Source organism: Euleptes europaea, chromosome 9, assembly GCF_029931775.1.
Source record: "Euleptes europaea isolate rEulEur1 chromosome 9, rEulEur1.hap1, whole genome shotgun sequence".
Taxonomy (NCBI): Eukaryota; Metazoa; Chordata; class Lepidosauria; order Squamata; family Sphaerodactylidae; genus Euleptes; species Euleptes europaea.
This window is the reverse complement of record NC_079320.1, coordinates 99,570-116,150: the sequence shown is the minus strand read 5'-3', so window position 1 is coordinate 116,150 and position 16,581 is coordinate 99,570. Positions and strand designations below refer to the sequence as shown.

At 47.0% G+C, this 16,581-nt stretch overlaps 1 protein-coding gene across 1 annotated transcript in view; it reads right to left on the bottom strand.

Annotated features, from left to right (window-relative positions):
* The window catches only part of LOC130482847 (maestro heat-like repeat family member 5), a 102,624-nt gene that overhangs the window by 9,942 nt on the left and 76,101 nt on the right, over window positions 1–16,581 (bottom strand). The window contains exons 25-31 of the mRNA XM_056855720.1: window positions 13,167–13,343; window positions 12,572–12,727; window positions 12,046–12,168; window positions 9,359–9,461; window positions 5,638–5,712; window positions 3,289–3,382; window positions 2,875–2,927 (exon numbers count right to left, since the gene is read on the bottom strand). Coding sequence (XP_056711698.1) covers window positions 2,875–2,927; window positions 3,289–3,382; window positions 5,638–5,712; window positions 9,359–9,461; window positions 12,046–12,168; window positions 12,572–12,727; window positions 13,167–13,343 — 781 coding nt within the window. The remainder of the gene's footprint in view (window positions 1–2,874; window positions 2,928–3,288; window positions 3,383–5,637; window positions 5,713–9,358; window positions 9,462–12,045; window positions 12,169–12,571; window positions 12,728–13,166; window positions 13,344–16,581) is intronic.

The window sequence follows — 16,581 nt, the reverse complement described above, 5'->3', positions numbered from 1 at the left end:
TTAATTTATTTCAAAATAATTATGTAACTCAATGGCAACAGATAGCAAAAGATTTAAAAAGTTGGGAAAAAATACCATTATCATTGTGGGGACGAATTTCAGTAATTAAATTACCTAAAATGCTTTTTTTGTTTCAAAACCTACCAATAGTGAAAGGCGCACAGATATTTAAAAACTGGAAGAAAGATATTTTAAGTTTTCTCTGGGGTAAAGAAAGACATAGGATAGCGTATAATAATTTAGTGGAATTGAAAGAAACAGGAGGGTTGGGATTACCAGATTTGAGAATGTATTATCAAGCAGCTTGCTTCACCTGGATAAAAAATTGGATTCTATTAGAGAATCCAAAATTATTGGAATTAGAGGGATTTAATTTACGATTTGGATGGCATGCATATTTATAGTATGAAAAGGAGAAAGTAAATAAAGATTTTAATTCCCATATTATTAGGAAAAGTTTATTGCAAACATGGAATAAATGTAAAGGTTTCCTGGAAAACAAAACTCCCGGTTGGATTAATCCATAGAAGCCTATATGAGAAGGGGTGTACACCTAAATCTGGATAGCACTATATATAGAGAATTGCTAGAACATAGAGAGGGGATATGGATGTTGAAAACCAGAGAAGAGCTTCAAATTAAAGATTGGTTTATGTATTATAAATTAAGGGATATATTCAACAAAGATAACAAGACGGGCTTTAATCAAACTAAATCCAAATTTGAGATTTTATTAAATAAGGGAAATAAAGGATTGTTAGGACAGATTTATAAGCTATTGATAGAAATGAATCTAGAACAGGAAAGGATTAAACCAGTGATGGTGAAATGGATGAGGGAACTAGGTTATAATATAGATTTGGAAATATGGGAAAATTTGTGGAAGAAGGAATTTAAATTTACTATTACTAACGAAATAAAAGAAAATTTATATAAAATGTTTTATAGATGGTATATAACTCCAGTACTATTAAGTAAAATGAAAAAAGAGGAGGAGGGTTTTTGTTGGAAGTGCAGAACTGAGATAGGTACATTTATGCACGTTTGGTGGTTTTGCAAAAAAATCAAGAGATTTTGGCGATTAGTTTTAAAAGAAACTAACAATTTGATTAAGTCAAATATAAAAAAAGATCCTGCCTTTTGCTTATTGGGTATTCCCGATAAGAATATAGATTATGCTGATAGAGTCATATACCAATACAGTTTTGCCACGGCTAGGATTACAATTGCTAAGAAATGGAAGCAAATAAATAAACCTTCAATCAAAGAGTGGAGAGAAAAGCTTTGGATGTATATGCGGATGGCCAAAATTACAGACTCTTTACATGGTAAAGATATGGATGAATTTAAACAAATATGGTCAAAGGCCGTCACATATTGGGATAAATTGGCAAAAACGGATTTTAAAGGTATAGTTAATGAATTATAGATTTATGTGGGTTTTTTTTAAACAATGATTATAAAAATGTAAAGTTCTGCATTTAGGTAGGAAAAATCAAATGCATAATTATAGGATGGGGGAGACTTGTCTGAGCAGTAGTGTGTGTGAAAAGGATCTTGGGGTCTTAGTAGACCAAACACTGAACATAGTGTCCAGATCACGCAAAGTGATGGTATCGCTTTACTCTGCTCTGGTTAGACCTCAACTAGAGTACTGTGTTCAGTTTTGGGCACCACAATTTAAGAAAGATGTAGACAAGCTGGAACATGTCCAGAGGAGGGCAACAAAGATGGTGAGGGGTCTGGAGACCAAGTCCTATGAGGAAAGGTTGAAGGAGCTGGGTATGTTTAGCCTGAAGAGGAGAATATGATAACCATGTTCAAGTACTTGAGGGGCTGTCATATTGAGGATGGTGCCGAGTTGTTTTCTGTTGCCCAAGAAGGTCGGACCAGAACCAACGGGTTGAAATTAAATCAAAAGAGTTTCCGTCTAGACATTAGGAAGAATTTTCTAACAGTTAGAGCGGTTCCTCAGTGGAACAGGCTTCCTTGGGAGGTGGTAAGCTCTCCTTCCCTGGAGGTTTTTAAGAAGAGGTTAGATGGCCATCTGTCAGCAATGCTGATTCTGTGACCTTAGGCAGATGATGAGAGGAAGGGCATCTTGGCCATCTTCTGGTCACTAGGGGTGTGGAGGGGGGAGGTAGTTGTGAATTTCCTGCATTGTGCAGGGGGTGGACTTGATGGCCCTGGTGGTCCCTTCCAACTCTATGATTCTATGATTCTAAGAGGGCAGCCAAGATGATTAAGTGGTTGGAGCACCTTTCCTGCTAAGAACGGCTAGAGTCTGGGACGTTTCACTTTAGAAAATAGCCTCAGTCTCTGTGCTTTGTTGTTGGACCTCCAGAGGGACTCTGACCTCCAGTGGTTGGCCACTGTGTGAAACTGAGTGCTGGACTAGATGGACCACTGGTTTGATCCAGCAGGGCTCTTCTTATGTTCTCTGGCCTCTGTGCCCTGTTGGTCCTCCAGGGGACCTGGGTTGGCTGCTGTGTGAGTCAGGGTGCTGGACCAGAGGGACCCTCACTGGTCTGATCCATCAGGCCTCTTCTTATGTTCTTCTAACTCCTTCAGGTGTTACTATTCAGAATTATTTTATCACAGGCATGGCTTCAAAAGAAAGCCACTCCCGAGCCAACTAGCCTCAGAAATTCATCCACTAAGGTTGGTGAAAGAAGGAAAAAGGATTATTTGGATTTGGTTTTTAAACCTTGCGGCCAGAGTATCTCCCCAATTTCCATCAAGCTAGACCCAAAGTGGAACTGTCCCTCCTCCCGTAGAACTTGGAGCCTCAACAAGTCTTGTCTTCACGAGTGCTTTTGAGGAAACCTGGATCCTGCCATCATCCTCTGTCCATGCAAAAAGAATATTTCCTACCTCCCAGGCTGCTGTCAGTCACTTGGGCATCCCTTTCTCCAGCTCCGCCAAGCCTGTAGGGGCAAAATGCTGTTGAAAGTCTTCACAGCAGCAAAGACCGGGCAGGAGTTGAACATGGGGAAGAGGAGGCTCCTCTCATCTCCTGTGCTCTCAAGAATGACCGGGCGTCACCCTTCTAAACCCCTTCCCACATTTCTGACCCAGCAGCAGGTGGAATGGCTTTGTGAGCTGCTGAGGGGCCTCCTTCTTGCAGCCACACATGCACGTGTGCATGCACACACGCAGTCACTGTGCCTCATGAGTAGCCTTCCTGTTCCCTAGAACTCCCCTTGGTTCCTCTATATTTCCTCACTATTGTGTTGACTAGGAAACAGTTCTGTCTCTTGTGGCCAACTGACAGTCTTCCCTGCTCACCTCCGTTTCACAGTCAGCTTTTGCAAAATCACTCGGTACATTTTTGCAAAGTTTGCCATGGTGGGATCTGTGTTGGATTCCATTTCCTGGAAAACTAGAATAAAGGAGTAGGATACATCAATACAATCAGAGCACCTTGTCTGCAGTCGTCTTTTTCCTTTCTGTAAATGTGCGTGCTTTCACTTGTGGAAACCACAGGTGGGGTGCAAAGGGTTCATTTCTGTACAAATTCCAACCATCTAAAGGCTCCGCTCATCAACCGTGATACATGTCTCCTACCCAGCTTTAAACGAAGACTGCCCACCAGTGCAACCAAAGCTCTCATTCTTAGGCAACAAAGGTTTTTAAATAAAAGGTCTAAGAACAGCTTCTATGAAAAGTCTAGGCTGGTGTAGTGGTTGGACTAGGATCTGAGAGGCCCAGGTTTGAATCTTGCACTGTGCTTTGGAAACTCACTGGGTCACTTTGGGTTAGCACTCTCTCACCCTAGCCTACCTCACAAGGCTGTTGCTATGAGGATAAAATGGAGGAGGGAAGAAAAGTGGGGTATAAATATCTAAATAGATAGGAAGTGCATCCTCAGTGGGTAAGGGATTAGCAATTTTAACCAAAGGCTTCAATACCTTTCTGGACATGATTTTAAATGCCAAGAGGTGTAGAGATCACACCCCTTATTCCTGGGAACTGCAAGGGAAGAACTCTGGTCTCCTATTCCATGTCAGCCACACAGTTCTGTTAGGAGAGTGTCAGAGGGTAGCCCTGTTGGTCTGGAGTAGAAGAGCTAGACCCGAGTCCAGTAGCACTGTAGAGACTGACAAGATTTTTTTGGGGGGGTATGAGCTTTTGAAAGTCAAAGCTCTGACAAAGGGACCTTTGACTCTCAAAAGCCCACACTCCCCAGAAATCTTGTTGGCCTCTAAGGTGCTCCTGGACTCAACTCTTTAGTTCTGTTAGTTGCTCACAAAAGGGAAATGTGGTCCGGGCCTTCACAAGTTTGGTGATGGTTCACACCACATTTTCCTTTATTTATTAAAGTGTCTATAACATTCTAGGTGCTGTATTTTCTCAGTGTTGTCTGTATTGTACTGTTCGTAGTGCATTGATCTCCAATTTTTGTAATTCCAGTTTTATTCATCGCTGGTTGTCATTATTGTAGTGTTCATCCTGCATTGTTTTTAACTGAGTAACCAGCTATGAATGTCAGTGAGAAAAGAGGAACGCAAATGAAGTAAATACTGGGATATAACAGAATTGGCTCCTGTCAAGGAGCAAGTGGATGTCCAGCCCAGTCACACAGCCATTTGCAAACCTTGCTCAGGCAGTCAATGTGGAATTCAGCTTAGGGACAGGCAAATTTTGCTGGACCTGATGCCAACTGAGAGGAAATGCCCTTCAAAACTTGCTTACAAAAGATATGCCCAGCACCATTTTCAAGTTACTTCCCCTCTCCTGTGGCCACAGAAGAATAGAGTGATTGAGTATGCATCTGCACTCTATCCATGCCTTTTGGGGAGGGAAGGGGGAAGTGGCTGGCTTAGACCTCTTGTTTCTGTTAGCAAGAACCCTAACACAAGCGCTGCTCTTACATTGGATTTGCAAAGACACAAGGTAGACACATGATTCAGGGTCATAAGAATATAAGACAAGCCCAGCTGGATCAGAACAGTGGTCCATTTAGTCAAACCATGGCTAACCTGTCACCCTGGATGGCCCAAAACCTTCTCCAAATGCTTCCTCCTAGCAGTGGTATTCAGAAGCTTGCTACCTCTGAATATGGACATTCCCTTAACTCAGGGGTGGGGAACCTTTTTTCTGCCAAGGGCCATTTGGATATTTATAACATCATTCGCGGGCCACACAAAATTATCAACTTAAAAATTAGCCTGCTATATTTGGTCAAACATTTAGCCAAAAGGCATGACCAGAGATGGCTCCGAGTGTCTGCCACATAGAGCAACTCACTTTTGAGCTCTGCTGTCCCCAGCTGGGCCCAAGAGATTCAGGCAGGGCAGCATCCTTCTGAGCTAGAGATCTTCCAGGACCCATGAAGGGCCAGACCAAATGATTTCGCGGGCCTTATACGGCCCCCGGGCCTGACGTTCCCCACCCCTGCCTTAACTCATCATGGTTAGAAGCTGTTGATAGACCTCTCCTGCACAAATCTGTCTGAACTCATTTTAAAGCCATCTACGCACATTGTCTTCACTATGGAACGTCACTCTGGCAGTGAATTCCATAACTGAATTCCTCCTTGCATAAAGAAGTGTTTCTTTTTGTCCATCCTGCATATCTTGCCCATACAATTATACCTCCCTGCCAATTATTCAAGGTAAGAAGGAAACTCCTTACCTTTCGTAAGGTAGAAAATGTCATCCTGGTCAAGGTTTTTTGATAGCTGCGAGCTGTAATAGTTGAGTGTGTGACCTATATAAAAAATGTACACAGTGCTGCAGAGTACCACAAAAGAATTTGTTTGCAGTAGAAATTTTCCATACCCAAGGCAGTGGCTAAGCGATCTTTTTGCTGGAGGTGGTTAAATTTACATAAGGAAAAGCATGGAATGAGCGTGACCGATTGCACGTAAAACACGCAAATTGTGCATTTCATGAGAATCAGACAACGAGGCCACCGAGTCAAGAGGTGCACGATTCCTTGTCCTATATGAGAACTGCTAATGCTGTGGTTTCATTTTCCCCTTATGTGAGTGCATACATTACAACCTGAAACATGTTCTCTGCACATCAGCAACATGCAGGGAGTCTGAGGCAGACAAATCAGTATGCAAAGTATTGCATTATTTGTTTATTATTTAATCATACTTATATCCTGCCCTCCCCCACCAGGTGGGGCTCAGGGCAGCTAACATTGTAACATTCAAAAATAATTAATAAAACACAGGGGGCACAGCACAATTTTAAAATCCCAGTAAGGTCCCAATAGGAGCCACGTGGCACAGAGTGGTAAGCTGCAGTACTGCAGTCCAAGCTCTGCTCATGACCTGAGTTCGATCCCGACGGAAGTCGGTTTCAGGTAGCCGGCTCAAGGTTGACTCAGCCTTCCATCCTTCCGAGGTTGGTAAAATGAGTACCCAGTTTGCTGGGGGTAAAGGGAAGATGACTGGGGGAGGCACTGGCAAACCACCCCGCAAACAAAAGTCTGCCTAGGAAACGTCAGGATGTGACGTCACCCCATGGGTCATGAATGACCCGGTGCTTGCGCAGGGGACCTTTACCTTTTTAAGGTCCCAATAGAACGGATCTAAAAACAACCAAGAAACTGAAGGACGGGCAGCACCTCTAAGAGACCTTCCACCCCACACTGAAAATGTCGTACAATTCAAGTCTAAGCAATGATTTGGGGTTTAAAATAAACCACAGATGGCCTGGATGACAGCCAGGGAGGCCAGCGAGGAGGCTGGGGGAAAGAAACAAGAAACAGGAGGTGGGGGCTGGCCTCCCTATCTCCCCTCCCTCTTCTTTAACATCTTTATTTAGTCTGATTACTAGGTGGGGGGACTTACTGCTTGTGGGCCCTGCAAGGCGGATACCCCTGAGGAGTGCCATCTTATGCACTTACACATTCTGATTTTATCAATTGATTTTACCAATTGCTGATATTTATGGGGCTAGATTTTATTGTTTTTCAGGCCCCCACTTGCATTGCTTGTTATATTTATTATCTTGCTTTTACTCTATCATTTCCTATTTTTGTGATCCATGTTCTACATTGTTTATTTATGGTCTTTCATATCTCACACTGATTTTTTGTTTGCATGGTTTTCTAATTCTGTAATAAAGTAAATAAACAAAACGTGATACAAGGTGGTGATCGGCCTGGCAACTGCTGTGAGAAAGGCCTCAATGATGGTCAGGATACAATCGCCAGGAGGTCCAGGGAGGAAGCACAAGAAGGAGCACCAGACAAGCAGTTTCTCTTTCTTGATGCAGGCGTGGCATCACTCTCAAAATGAGCTAGAATGTCATCGGGGGGTTCAAATTTGACATATTTACGAATGTCAAAAGTTAGATTCTGAAATCTGACTTGAAAATGAAACATCAGAAGCATAGGACTTCAAATAAAAACGTGGTTTCTTTCCATTTCTTCCTAGTACAATGGACACAACTACTGAAAATAATCTCTCAGATATTGTCACAGACTGGTAACTGCAGCAAGGTCAGCAAATGTCAAATATCCAATTTTTGCTCAATATTCAGCTCCTCTAAAAATATTTGGACAATAATCATTATCAGAAGTTGTGTTGTGTGTGTGTGTGTGTGTGTGTGTGTATGGGGGGGGGAGCCAATGCCCAAATCCGACTTGACCCCACATCAGCTGACTGAACTGAGGACAGCAGGGGCCTGGTTCACCCACACAAGGAAGGCTGGAAGAGGGAGGTGGCCGGGACCCGGATGGAGGGCTCCAACGCGGCCAGGAGTCAGGCGTCAGCAGGGAGGAGCGTGGTCAGAAGGCAAGGCCGAGTTAGGGCTTGGGGAAGGCAAGGATGGGAGAGGCTAAGAGGCAGCAGGACAGGGAGAAAGGCAGGCGGCAGGTATGTGTGTGTGTGGGGGGACAAGGCGTGGAAGGCTCCCTTCTCCTTTTATAGCCTCCCAGATGGGGCAGGGGGCTGGAAACAGGCCAAGTGGGGATGGGGCCAGGGAATCCCAGAAAACAGAAGGCCCCACACCCGGCCAAGGAGGAAAAGAAAGACAGTTATAGCAGCTGAAAGAGAGAGAGGGAGGATTTTTTCACGGGGCTTTGCTGCGGTTTCACGTCTGTTTTACCGGGCTGCTAATTTTTTATTTTTCATGACCACTTTGGATTTGAGCCAAAAAATCGCTTCATCCCTGCATCTTCTCAAACCTGTGTTGGTGCGATCTTTGATTTTTCCATGCGGTTTTTGCCGCAGGGCTACATGAAAAAATCTCCCTGGTTCGCATCAATTTTCCCTGCCCATGCCGGCTCATTTCTCCTCCCCTGTGAACGGCGATTGCCTGGGGCAGTTTCGTGCTCGGACAAGAACACCGCCCCTTCTGCCTGCCTGCCTGCCTGCCTGCCTGCGTGGAGATGTGGCACTTCTCTCCCTCCCTCTGTCCTGGAGGCAGGCGGGCGGGCGGGCAGGCGGCACGCCTTTCCCACCCCTCGCCTGGGATGGGCCTTGGAGCCAGGCCCACACCTCCAAGCCCAGGGGGACGCCAGCCGGATGGCTCCAGAGGGAGGCCGGCGGGGCCATGCCACCTGCGCCTCGCGCACCAGGGGGGTGGGGGCAGCTCAGTCTAGGGCAGCTGGACCCGCGGGGGGGGGGGTTCAAGGGAAGGGGCTGTTGTCCCCCCAACCCCAGTGGGGAGGGGAGGGGGATTCTTGAGTATTCAGATGGGGAAAATGTGCATCCTGAGAGCGGAAAACCCAAGGCAAAACTACCTCCCATCACCCTTCTGAAGAGGGGTGGCCAGTCTGCTCTGGGTCTCCCTCCTCTCTCTCACGATGCGCTGGGGACGGATCGGGGCCAGCGCACAAGCCAGGGGCCTTCTGGGGGGACATACTCTGGGAAATTGCTTTAATGCAAGAGGTTTACAGTGGCCCTTTATGCACGGGAGGTTTTGCCTTGGATTTGCCGCTCCCTAGATGCACCTTTTCCCCATCCAAATTCTCAAAACTCAACAATCAGCCCCCAAGCAGAGTTTTGAGAATTCGGATGGGGAAAAGGTGCATCTAGAGAGCGGCAAATCCAAGGCACTCCTCTTGAATCGGCACAGGTTGGAGCTGCTCTGTTCCCACTTTCAGCTAAACACTTCTCTGGGCACATGGCTGCAATTCCTCCCCACCCACCCCCCAAATCCTGCCTGTCATTAAATGGCAATGGGTTCCACACTTATAGAAAATAGAGGGAAGCTTTGAGGAAAGCGCTGCCTTGCCCCCCCCCCCCCCCAATTGGAATCTGACTGTTCCAGAAGCAGAACAGAGCAAGGGTGGAAGAAAAACGTCTTTTCACTCTGTCTTCAGTGGAGGAAACTCAAACGTAGTTCAAAGAAACACTTCTACAGAAAAGGTGAGGAACATTTTCTGTCCTTACCAATGAAGCGAGCTGCAGCGTGTCTTATTTCTACCTGGGGGTGATGAAGATAACCCAAAGCCTGGGAGATGAAAATGTGGATATTATCATGGTTGTTCCTCGTCTATCAAGAAAGAAAGGAGCAACAAATTACAAACACAAACGCAGTGCTCACAGACTGAAAACAGTTTGGGACCCCTGCTGTAACAGATTGCGTTATGTGATGCACATCACCCCCCTCTTTACTGAAATCCAGTGCCGATTCAGTGTCTTCAACCCTAGTCTGGGTGTGCTCTTGGACCCGGGCCTATTGCTGGAGAAGCAGGTGTTAGCTGCGGCTAGGAGTGCAGCTTTTGCCAGCTGCAGCCTTTCTTGGGCAGAAAAGGACTGGCCACTGTGGCGCACACACGCCGTGGTTAGATCTAGATTAGATTTCTGCAATGTGCTCTATGTGGGGCTGCCCTTGAAAAGCGTTCAGAAACTTCAACTGGTGCAGAATACTGCAGCCAAGATGTTAACTGGAGTGGGTCATATAGGAACCAGATCGCTCCAGCCTCGGCCCAGCCTCACTCTGGCTCCCCCTGTGCTTCTGTGCCCAATTCAAGGGGCAGGGTCTATTTATTTAGTTATTTAAAACATTTTTGTGCCACCTTTGAACTCAGTCAGGGTCCCTCAGCCTGCAAACATAAAAACATTAGAACATTTGAACAGTTAAAAATAACATTTAAAATGATAAAATAATTCAATCAAACCACACACAAACAAACCCCACACGCAGGGAGGACAGCCAGGAACTATTATTGTGGGTATGCCAAGTAGAACAAAGAAGTCTTCGTCTGCTGGCAGAAGACACCAGGAGAGGGAGACAGAAAAATCTCCCTGGGGAGGGGGTTGCAGTGTTTTGGTGCTATGACTGAGAAGGCCCTTTCTCAGGTCAACACCTGTCTAGCCTCAGATGGCAGGGGAAACTGAAGCAGGGCCTCCGAAGTTGACTGGAGCGTCCAGGTAGGTTCGTACGGGAGAAGGCGGTCCTTAATGACAAAGGAATGAAAGGATTACTCAAGGAAGATGGGGATATGGCAGAACAACTGAATGAATTATTTGCATCCATTACCACTGAAGAAAATGTGGGGCGTGTACTGATGAAAGAGCTGCTGTTTTGAGAAAGGGTCTCTGAATAATTTGGTCAAACTGAGGTGATGAGAGATGAAGTTCTAGGACTACTAGGCAAACCAAAAACTAATAAGTCTCTAGGTCCAGATGGCAAACACTTGAGGGATCTTACAGAATTGAAAAGTGAAATTGTTGAACTATTAATCAGTATATGTAACTTGTTGTTAAAATCAGTCTCTATGCCAGAGGCAATGATCAAGCCATTTTTAAAAAAAGGGGATCCAGGAAATTACAGACATGATGAAGAGGTTGGGAAAGGCTGAAAGAGTCCAGGGCTTTTTAGTTTAGAAAAGAGAAGGCTGGGGGCGGGGGCGGGGGTCTGACAGAGGTTTATAAAATTATGCACCACACTGGCCCACCATCACAAGCAATATCCTGGACTAATGGAAGAGCATTGCTGAGAGGGAACAGAGGCCTTGCCCACCGCCCAGCCACGCTCTCCTTCCTTTTTGGCAGCCATGGAGACCAGGCAGGGTGCAAAACAAAGAGGCTCCGTGTGGTCTGTCAGGGCAGTGTGGAGCGCCACACGTGCAGCAGATGAAATGCAGACTTTGCTTTGAGAACGGCAACTCACAAGGCTCTCAGCGCTCCTGCCGCAGATGAGGCTTGAGGCCTGGGGAGTCAGAGCCTGAGCCTCTGGAGAAGTAACGGAGGGCCTGGCGGGCATCCTTGACCCCCAACGTGTGCTGTATGGATCGGAAGGAGGAGAAGGGGAGGAAAGGAAGGCCAGGGAGAAGAGCACATGCTGAAATGGAGACCTTGGACCCATGAGGGGCCTTCTATGCGCTCTCCTTCGCTCTCTGTGTGTGGGTCGCTCTGGCAGCCCACTGAGGTTGCCCCAGCCTGGGTGAGCTGGGAGGTGTCGAGGCGAGGCTCCCGCTGTGGCCGCCCTGTCCACATTCTCCACCATGAATCCTCCTGAGCCTGCCCGGACCTTGGCAGGGGAGAGAGAGGGGCCGGGGCGAGGTAGCCTTTCCCTTCTGGTTTGTGCCTGGCAGACGATTGGACACGAAGCCGTAGGCAGCCAGCTGAATCCTTCCTGCCCTCTTCCGAGGGGCTTGGGCCAAGCGAGGCCTTGTAGACAAAACAAGCAGCTCTGGACGTCTGTCCCACTGCAGGGCAGGCAGGGCGTGGAGCGGGGCGGGAGGCAGCTGCAGCCAGAGGCAGAAGCCCAGCAAGCTAATGGGACGCGCCCCGCGTGGAGAACTGAACAGGAGGGGAGGGCCCCACCTGGGAGAGGCTGCCTCTCGCCCCTCCCCTAGCTGGGGCATTTCCTTCTGCCGAGTTGGCAGTGAAGCGCTGCCTCTGTGGGATGCAGTCGTGGTTGCTGGCAGGGACGACACGTGTCGGCTGCGAACTGGCCACCCTTCCCACACCACCAGAGCGAGCACCGTCATGCTGGGCCACGGAAACATTGATACCGGCTGCCCAGCCACACGGGAGTCGTGTCTGTGACATGAATGCATTTGATGCACAATACTTGTAATTGTTGTGTAGTGATAGTGACATTCGCAGAGCCCTCAGGATTTACTGACCAGGTATTTCCACACATTCACCAAGCAGCTCCAGGTGTCCTCCCACGCCATGCTGCGAAACATCAGCTTCAGATGAGGCCATCCAAGAAAGACCCCACAATGCAGCAGGGTCAGCTTGCATCTCTGCAACAACATGTATGGCATCTGCCCATGATGAGGGAATCTCAGCCCCGGATCTTCCGCAGCATTTCTAGATGCTTGAGGAAACAGAAGCCCCAACAGCCCCTCCGGCCCCCTCTGACTCCTGACACCCCGCCTGCTCCCTCTGGCCTCTAACGGGAGTGGGGAAAGCCCTGCTGGATCAGTCCAGTGGGGTCCAGGCAGGCCAGCGTTCCTTTCCCCACGATGGCCAACTATACAGGGCGCACTGAGATCATGGCCAAACCCAGCCCGCTCAGCCCAGCCTTCTGATCAGAAGGGTCCTCTCTTCCTGAAAGCAAAGCATCTTTCTCGTCCATGAGAAAGGATGCCATTACATCCGCGGGGTGATGCTGGCAGATACTGAAACTCCCTCCCTGGGACTTACCAGGGCCACAACGTTGTCTCTGTCTTTCAGGTGGAGGAGCAGGGCCAGCAGACTGTACACCACCTCCTTCTTTAACATGGCCTTGTCAGCCTCTTTTGCTCTCAGCACCAGCTGCCCAAACAGCGTCACGGCACTTGCCCGGACAATGGCCCTTTCCTGAGTGTGACACACAGCAAGAGGCACGTCCAAAAGACAGTGAGGTGACACTGGATGAAGCACTGCAGATTTTCATTCTTTGTTTAGTTCATCAGTTGGTGTGTTTTGACCCTGCCTTTCCTCCAAGGAGCAGAACAGTGGCCGCCGTCTCCTCCCTTCCTCCCATTTTATCCCTGCGAGGGAGGCAGGGCTGAGGGTGTGCGACTGGCCTGACATCACCCAGCCAGCTTCCATGGCAGAGTGGGGATTTTTAACCTGGGAGTCCCAGATCCAACTCTGAGACTCCAACCACTACACCCCTTTGGCGATGCAAAGGGTCCTGCCTGCTGCTGTCGGCCCCGGCTGGAACAGAATTCTGGGATAGAGGAACTTGCATTTGACCCAGCCAAGACATTCTTGTAATTTATGAAAACCATCACCCCCAGGAGCCAATACTTACATCCTCAAAAAACGAGCGGACATTCAGAGCGAGGTCAACACAGATGGGCCCGATCCACTGGCCGTCCATGTCATAGATGGTGGCCATGATGTCCTTCAGCCCTTGGAGGATGTTTTCTTCAAGCCCACCAAACACAGAGTCAATTAAGATAGGCAGCCGGTCCCGTAGAAACTTCACCTGAGCAAGAGAAGGAGAGGGCAGAGGACAAGGGAGGGCTGAAATGGGGCACAGAGTCGCCCTCTCATTGGGAGCTGAAGGCAGTGCCGTCTCCTATGAAGGCAGACAAGGAGCCCCAGGTTACCTTTGGCAAGGCCTCCGGGCACCTCCTTCGGAGTCTAGACAGTTTAGGCACAGGGCTTGCAGGGCCTTTGGCTCTGCAAAGCTCTTCATTCCTCATAGTCCCACACAGGTTTTCAATTACAGTCTAAATAGCAGCATGCAACAAACAATAAACACCATCATTGAAACCACCAAAAATAAACTAACGAAGGTACGAAACAAAAGTAAACTGGTCAACATCCACAGTGGCAGGACTGTGAAAGGAATTTCTCCAAAGCCAAGTGTTGAACAGATCAGGAGGTCACCCCTGCCATGGCCAGTCTCTGGCAAGAGACACGACTGTGCCCAGTGGGCATCCCCGGGGGGAGGGCATTCTGCAGGGTCTGGGTGATGTGAAAAGTGTTCTGAGAGGAGGACAGTCTCTTGTGCCCACGCACAGTGGGGCTCCCTTCACTGGGGGGCAGAGGTTCACACGATGCTTTCTGAGATACTCCAGACCCCGACTGGCGAGGGTGTCGAATGCCACACAGCCAGCACCTTGGGTGAGGCGCAGGAACACAGAAAGCCAGAGGAGTGGCTGCAGAATCCTGGCAACCGATCAAAAGGTGGGTGGCAGCATCCAGCACTCAAGGAGGGTTTCTGGAGTGTCTTCAAAGACAGCCTTGTACAGGGCACATTACGGCAGCTGCCAGGGCCCGTGCGGCAGTGGCCCCGTCTCTGCCCAAGCGCCTGAGGTCAGGAGATGGACCCGGAAAAGGCATAACCCGCAGCTCTCTTGGCTCATTTGCTCCTAATAATCCTTGCAGCATATTGTTAGGGATTCAGTGCGAGTTCCATTTCTGTCAGGGCAGTTAAAGGGTTAACTTGTTTACATCAATAGTTTAGATTGTCTCAAGGTGATGATGCAAAAGACAGATGTAACCATTCTATTGGCTAGAGAATCGCCATTGCAAACGTGCAGGAAGGCACGGAGTCAGAATTGTTTATTACCCTGTTCCTTTGTTAAAGGTGTAAAACTTTGGGGCAGGAGGTGTTAGTTACTTTTGAATCTCACACAAGCAAGATGCCTGTTCTTAGCTCTCTTGGGCTGAGACACAGACGAAGGGATTTTAAGCATTAGAACCTGCTAATACTTTTAGCAAGATTTGTAGGGAACTAGATAGGAAGATGTTATTTGTTTTTACTCCATGTTACCCTTCCTGATTTTTAGTACAGTAAAGGATTTTTTGATTAAGAAACAAGTCTTTGACTCTGTTTATTGTGTGCTTGACCTGAATTCTTTCTAACCGCAATCACGATTCATTGGGCCTCTTAACAAACCCCAACAAGTGGTAGCAGAGTTACGGTTGGTGATCTTTATGATCTTTATGATTGCTGGTTATGAAAGCTGAGTCTAAAAGCACAACTTTTGATTTTTGAATCGTGTCCCATCGGGGAACTGAGGATTACAAAAGGATCAAAGAAAGCAGCATGCAGACTCTTTCTCTCTCTCAGCGCTTCCAGCAGGGAACTCTCTGAAAGACTGTTTGAGAATTGAAAAGGGGTCACGCTCTTTGCAAGGACGAAATCAGAAGATCATCCTACAAAATGACGGAACCAAGTAACGTTAGTGCAAAAATAAGTCAGAATATACCAATTCCACCTATAGACAAAGTTCCTTTTTCTATATGGAAAACCGCAGTTGAGAATGCCTTTCATGTGCTGGACATTAAGCATGTCCTAACGGATTCTAAACCAAATGATGATAAAAGCCCTGCATATGCAAAGTTCATAAAGGATGAGTCTCATGCCATATGCGTACTTATAAGCTCACTTGGCTCTTCTGAAAACCGCCTCATTCTGTCCCACAAATCTGCTAAGGAGATTTGGGATGCGCTTATACAACTGTATGGGCATAACATGAAAGGACAAATAAGATTAATGAAGGCGACTTTCTATTCTAAGATGGTGGAGATAAATGCTTCTTTAACAAAGCATTTGCGGGATATGCAAAATCTCCGAGCTGAGATAAATTTAGCAGGTGGCGAGATCTTAGATGAGGAATTCATTACAGTATTTTTAGCCAGTCTCCACTCCCGGTACAAAACTGAAAAAAGGACTTTATTAGGCAGAGACAATATAACTTTGCAAGGCATGATTGCTGCATTACGTGAATATGAGGCAGATGAACTAGAAGATGAAGTGACCAATGGGATCTCAGTAATGCATGTACATGAACAGAAATCTGTAAAATGTTATCATTGTGGCCAACATGGGCATAAGTCTTTTGAATGTAGAAGGAGGGATTGGAAGGGTGGAACCCCCCACTCTCGGTCAAGCGAAGCTGAAATGCCCGCCAATTCCACACAAAGGAAAAGGCATGACAGGCAACAGCGCCAGTCAGCCACAAGAGGGGGCCAGAGCGAAAGCCAAGGCAAACCTAAAAGGCCACATCAACTCACAGCGCTGATGATAAAAAGGGAACCCAAGCATGTTTTATCGGCCAGAAATGACTCAAAGCGTGTTCAAAGGTTATTACTAGACAGCGGGACTGATGTGCATACTTGTGGGGTGAAAGAAGCGCTTGATTTTATGGAGCCATGCAATGAAACGCTCACTATGGCAAATGGAGAAAGACATGTGTGCACTCAGAAAGGAGAAATCCTAGTTTCCATTCAAAGTCTCTGTAGAATTGTAATGGATTTAAGATTGCAAAACGTGTTTTATCTACCAAATTCCAAAGAATGTCTGCTATCTATGAAAAGGCTAGTGAATGCTAATTTTGAAGTGACAATAAGAAAGAACAAATGTTGTTTATTTGATGCAGAAGGCAGAGAATACGAGGTTCTCTCAGAAGGCTCTCATTTTTACTTGAAAAATGTTGCAGATCAGAAAATGTATAGTAGTGACTCTGAGGACAATGCACTTTGTGCAGAAGGAGATGAAATTGTTGATGATGAGAAAGGATACTTTGTTGGCTACAATAAGGAGATCAGAGGTTTAAATACTAAGGACTGTGAGCATAAGGATTGTGTACATTTTTGGCATTTGAAACTGGAACACAGAAATATGGAATCTGTAAGGCAGCAACTACACGAATTTGGCTTGCCAGTAAAGGACTGTACGAAAAGCTTTGAACAATGTGAGATTTGTGTTG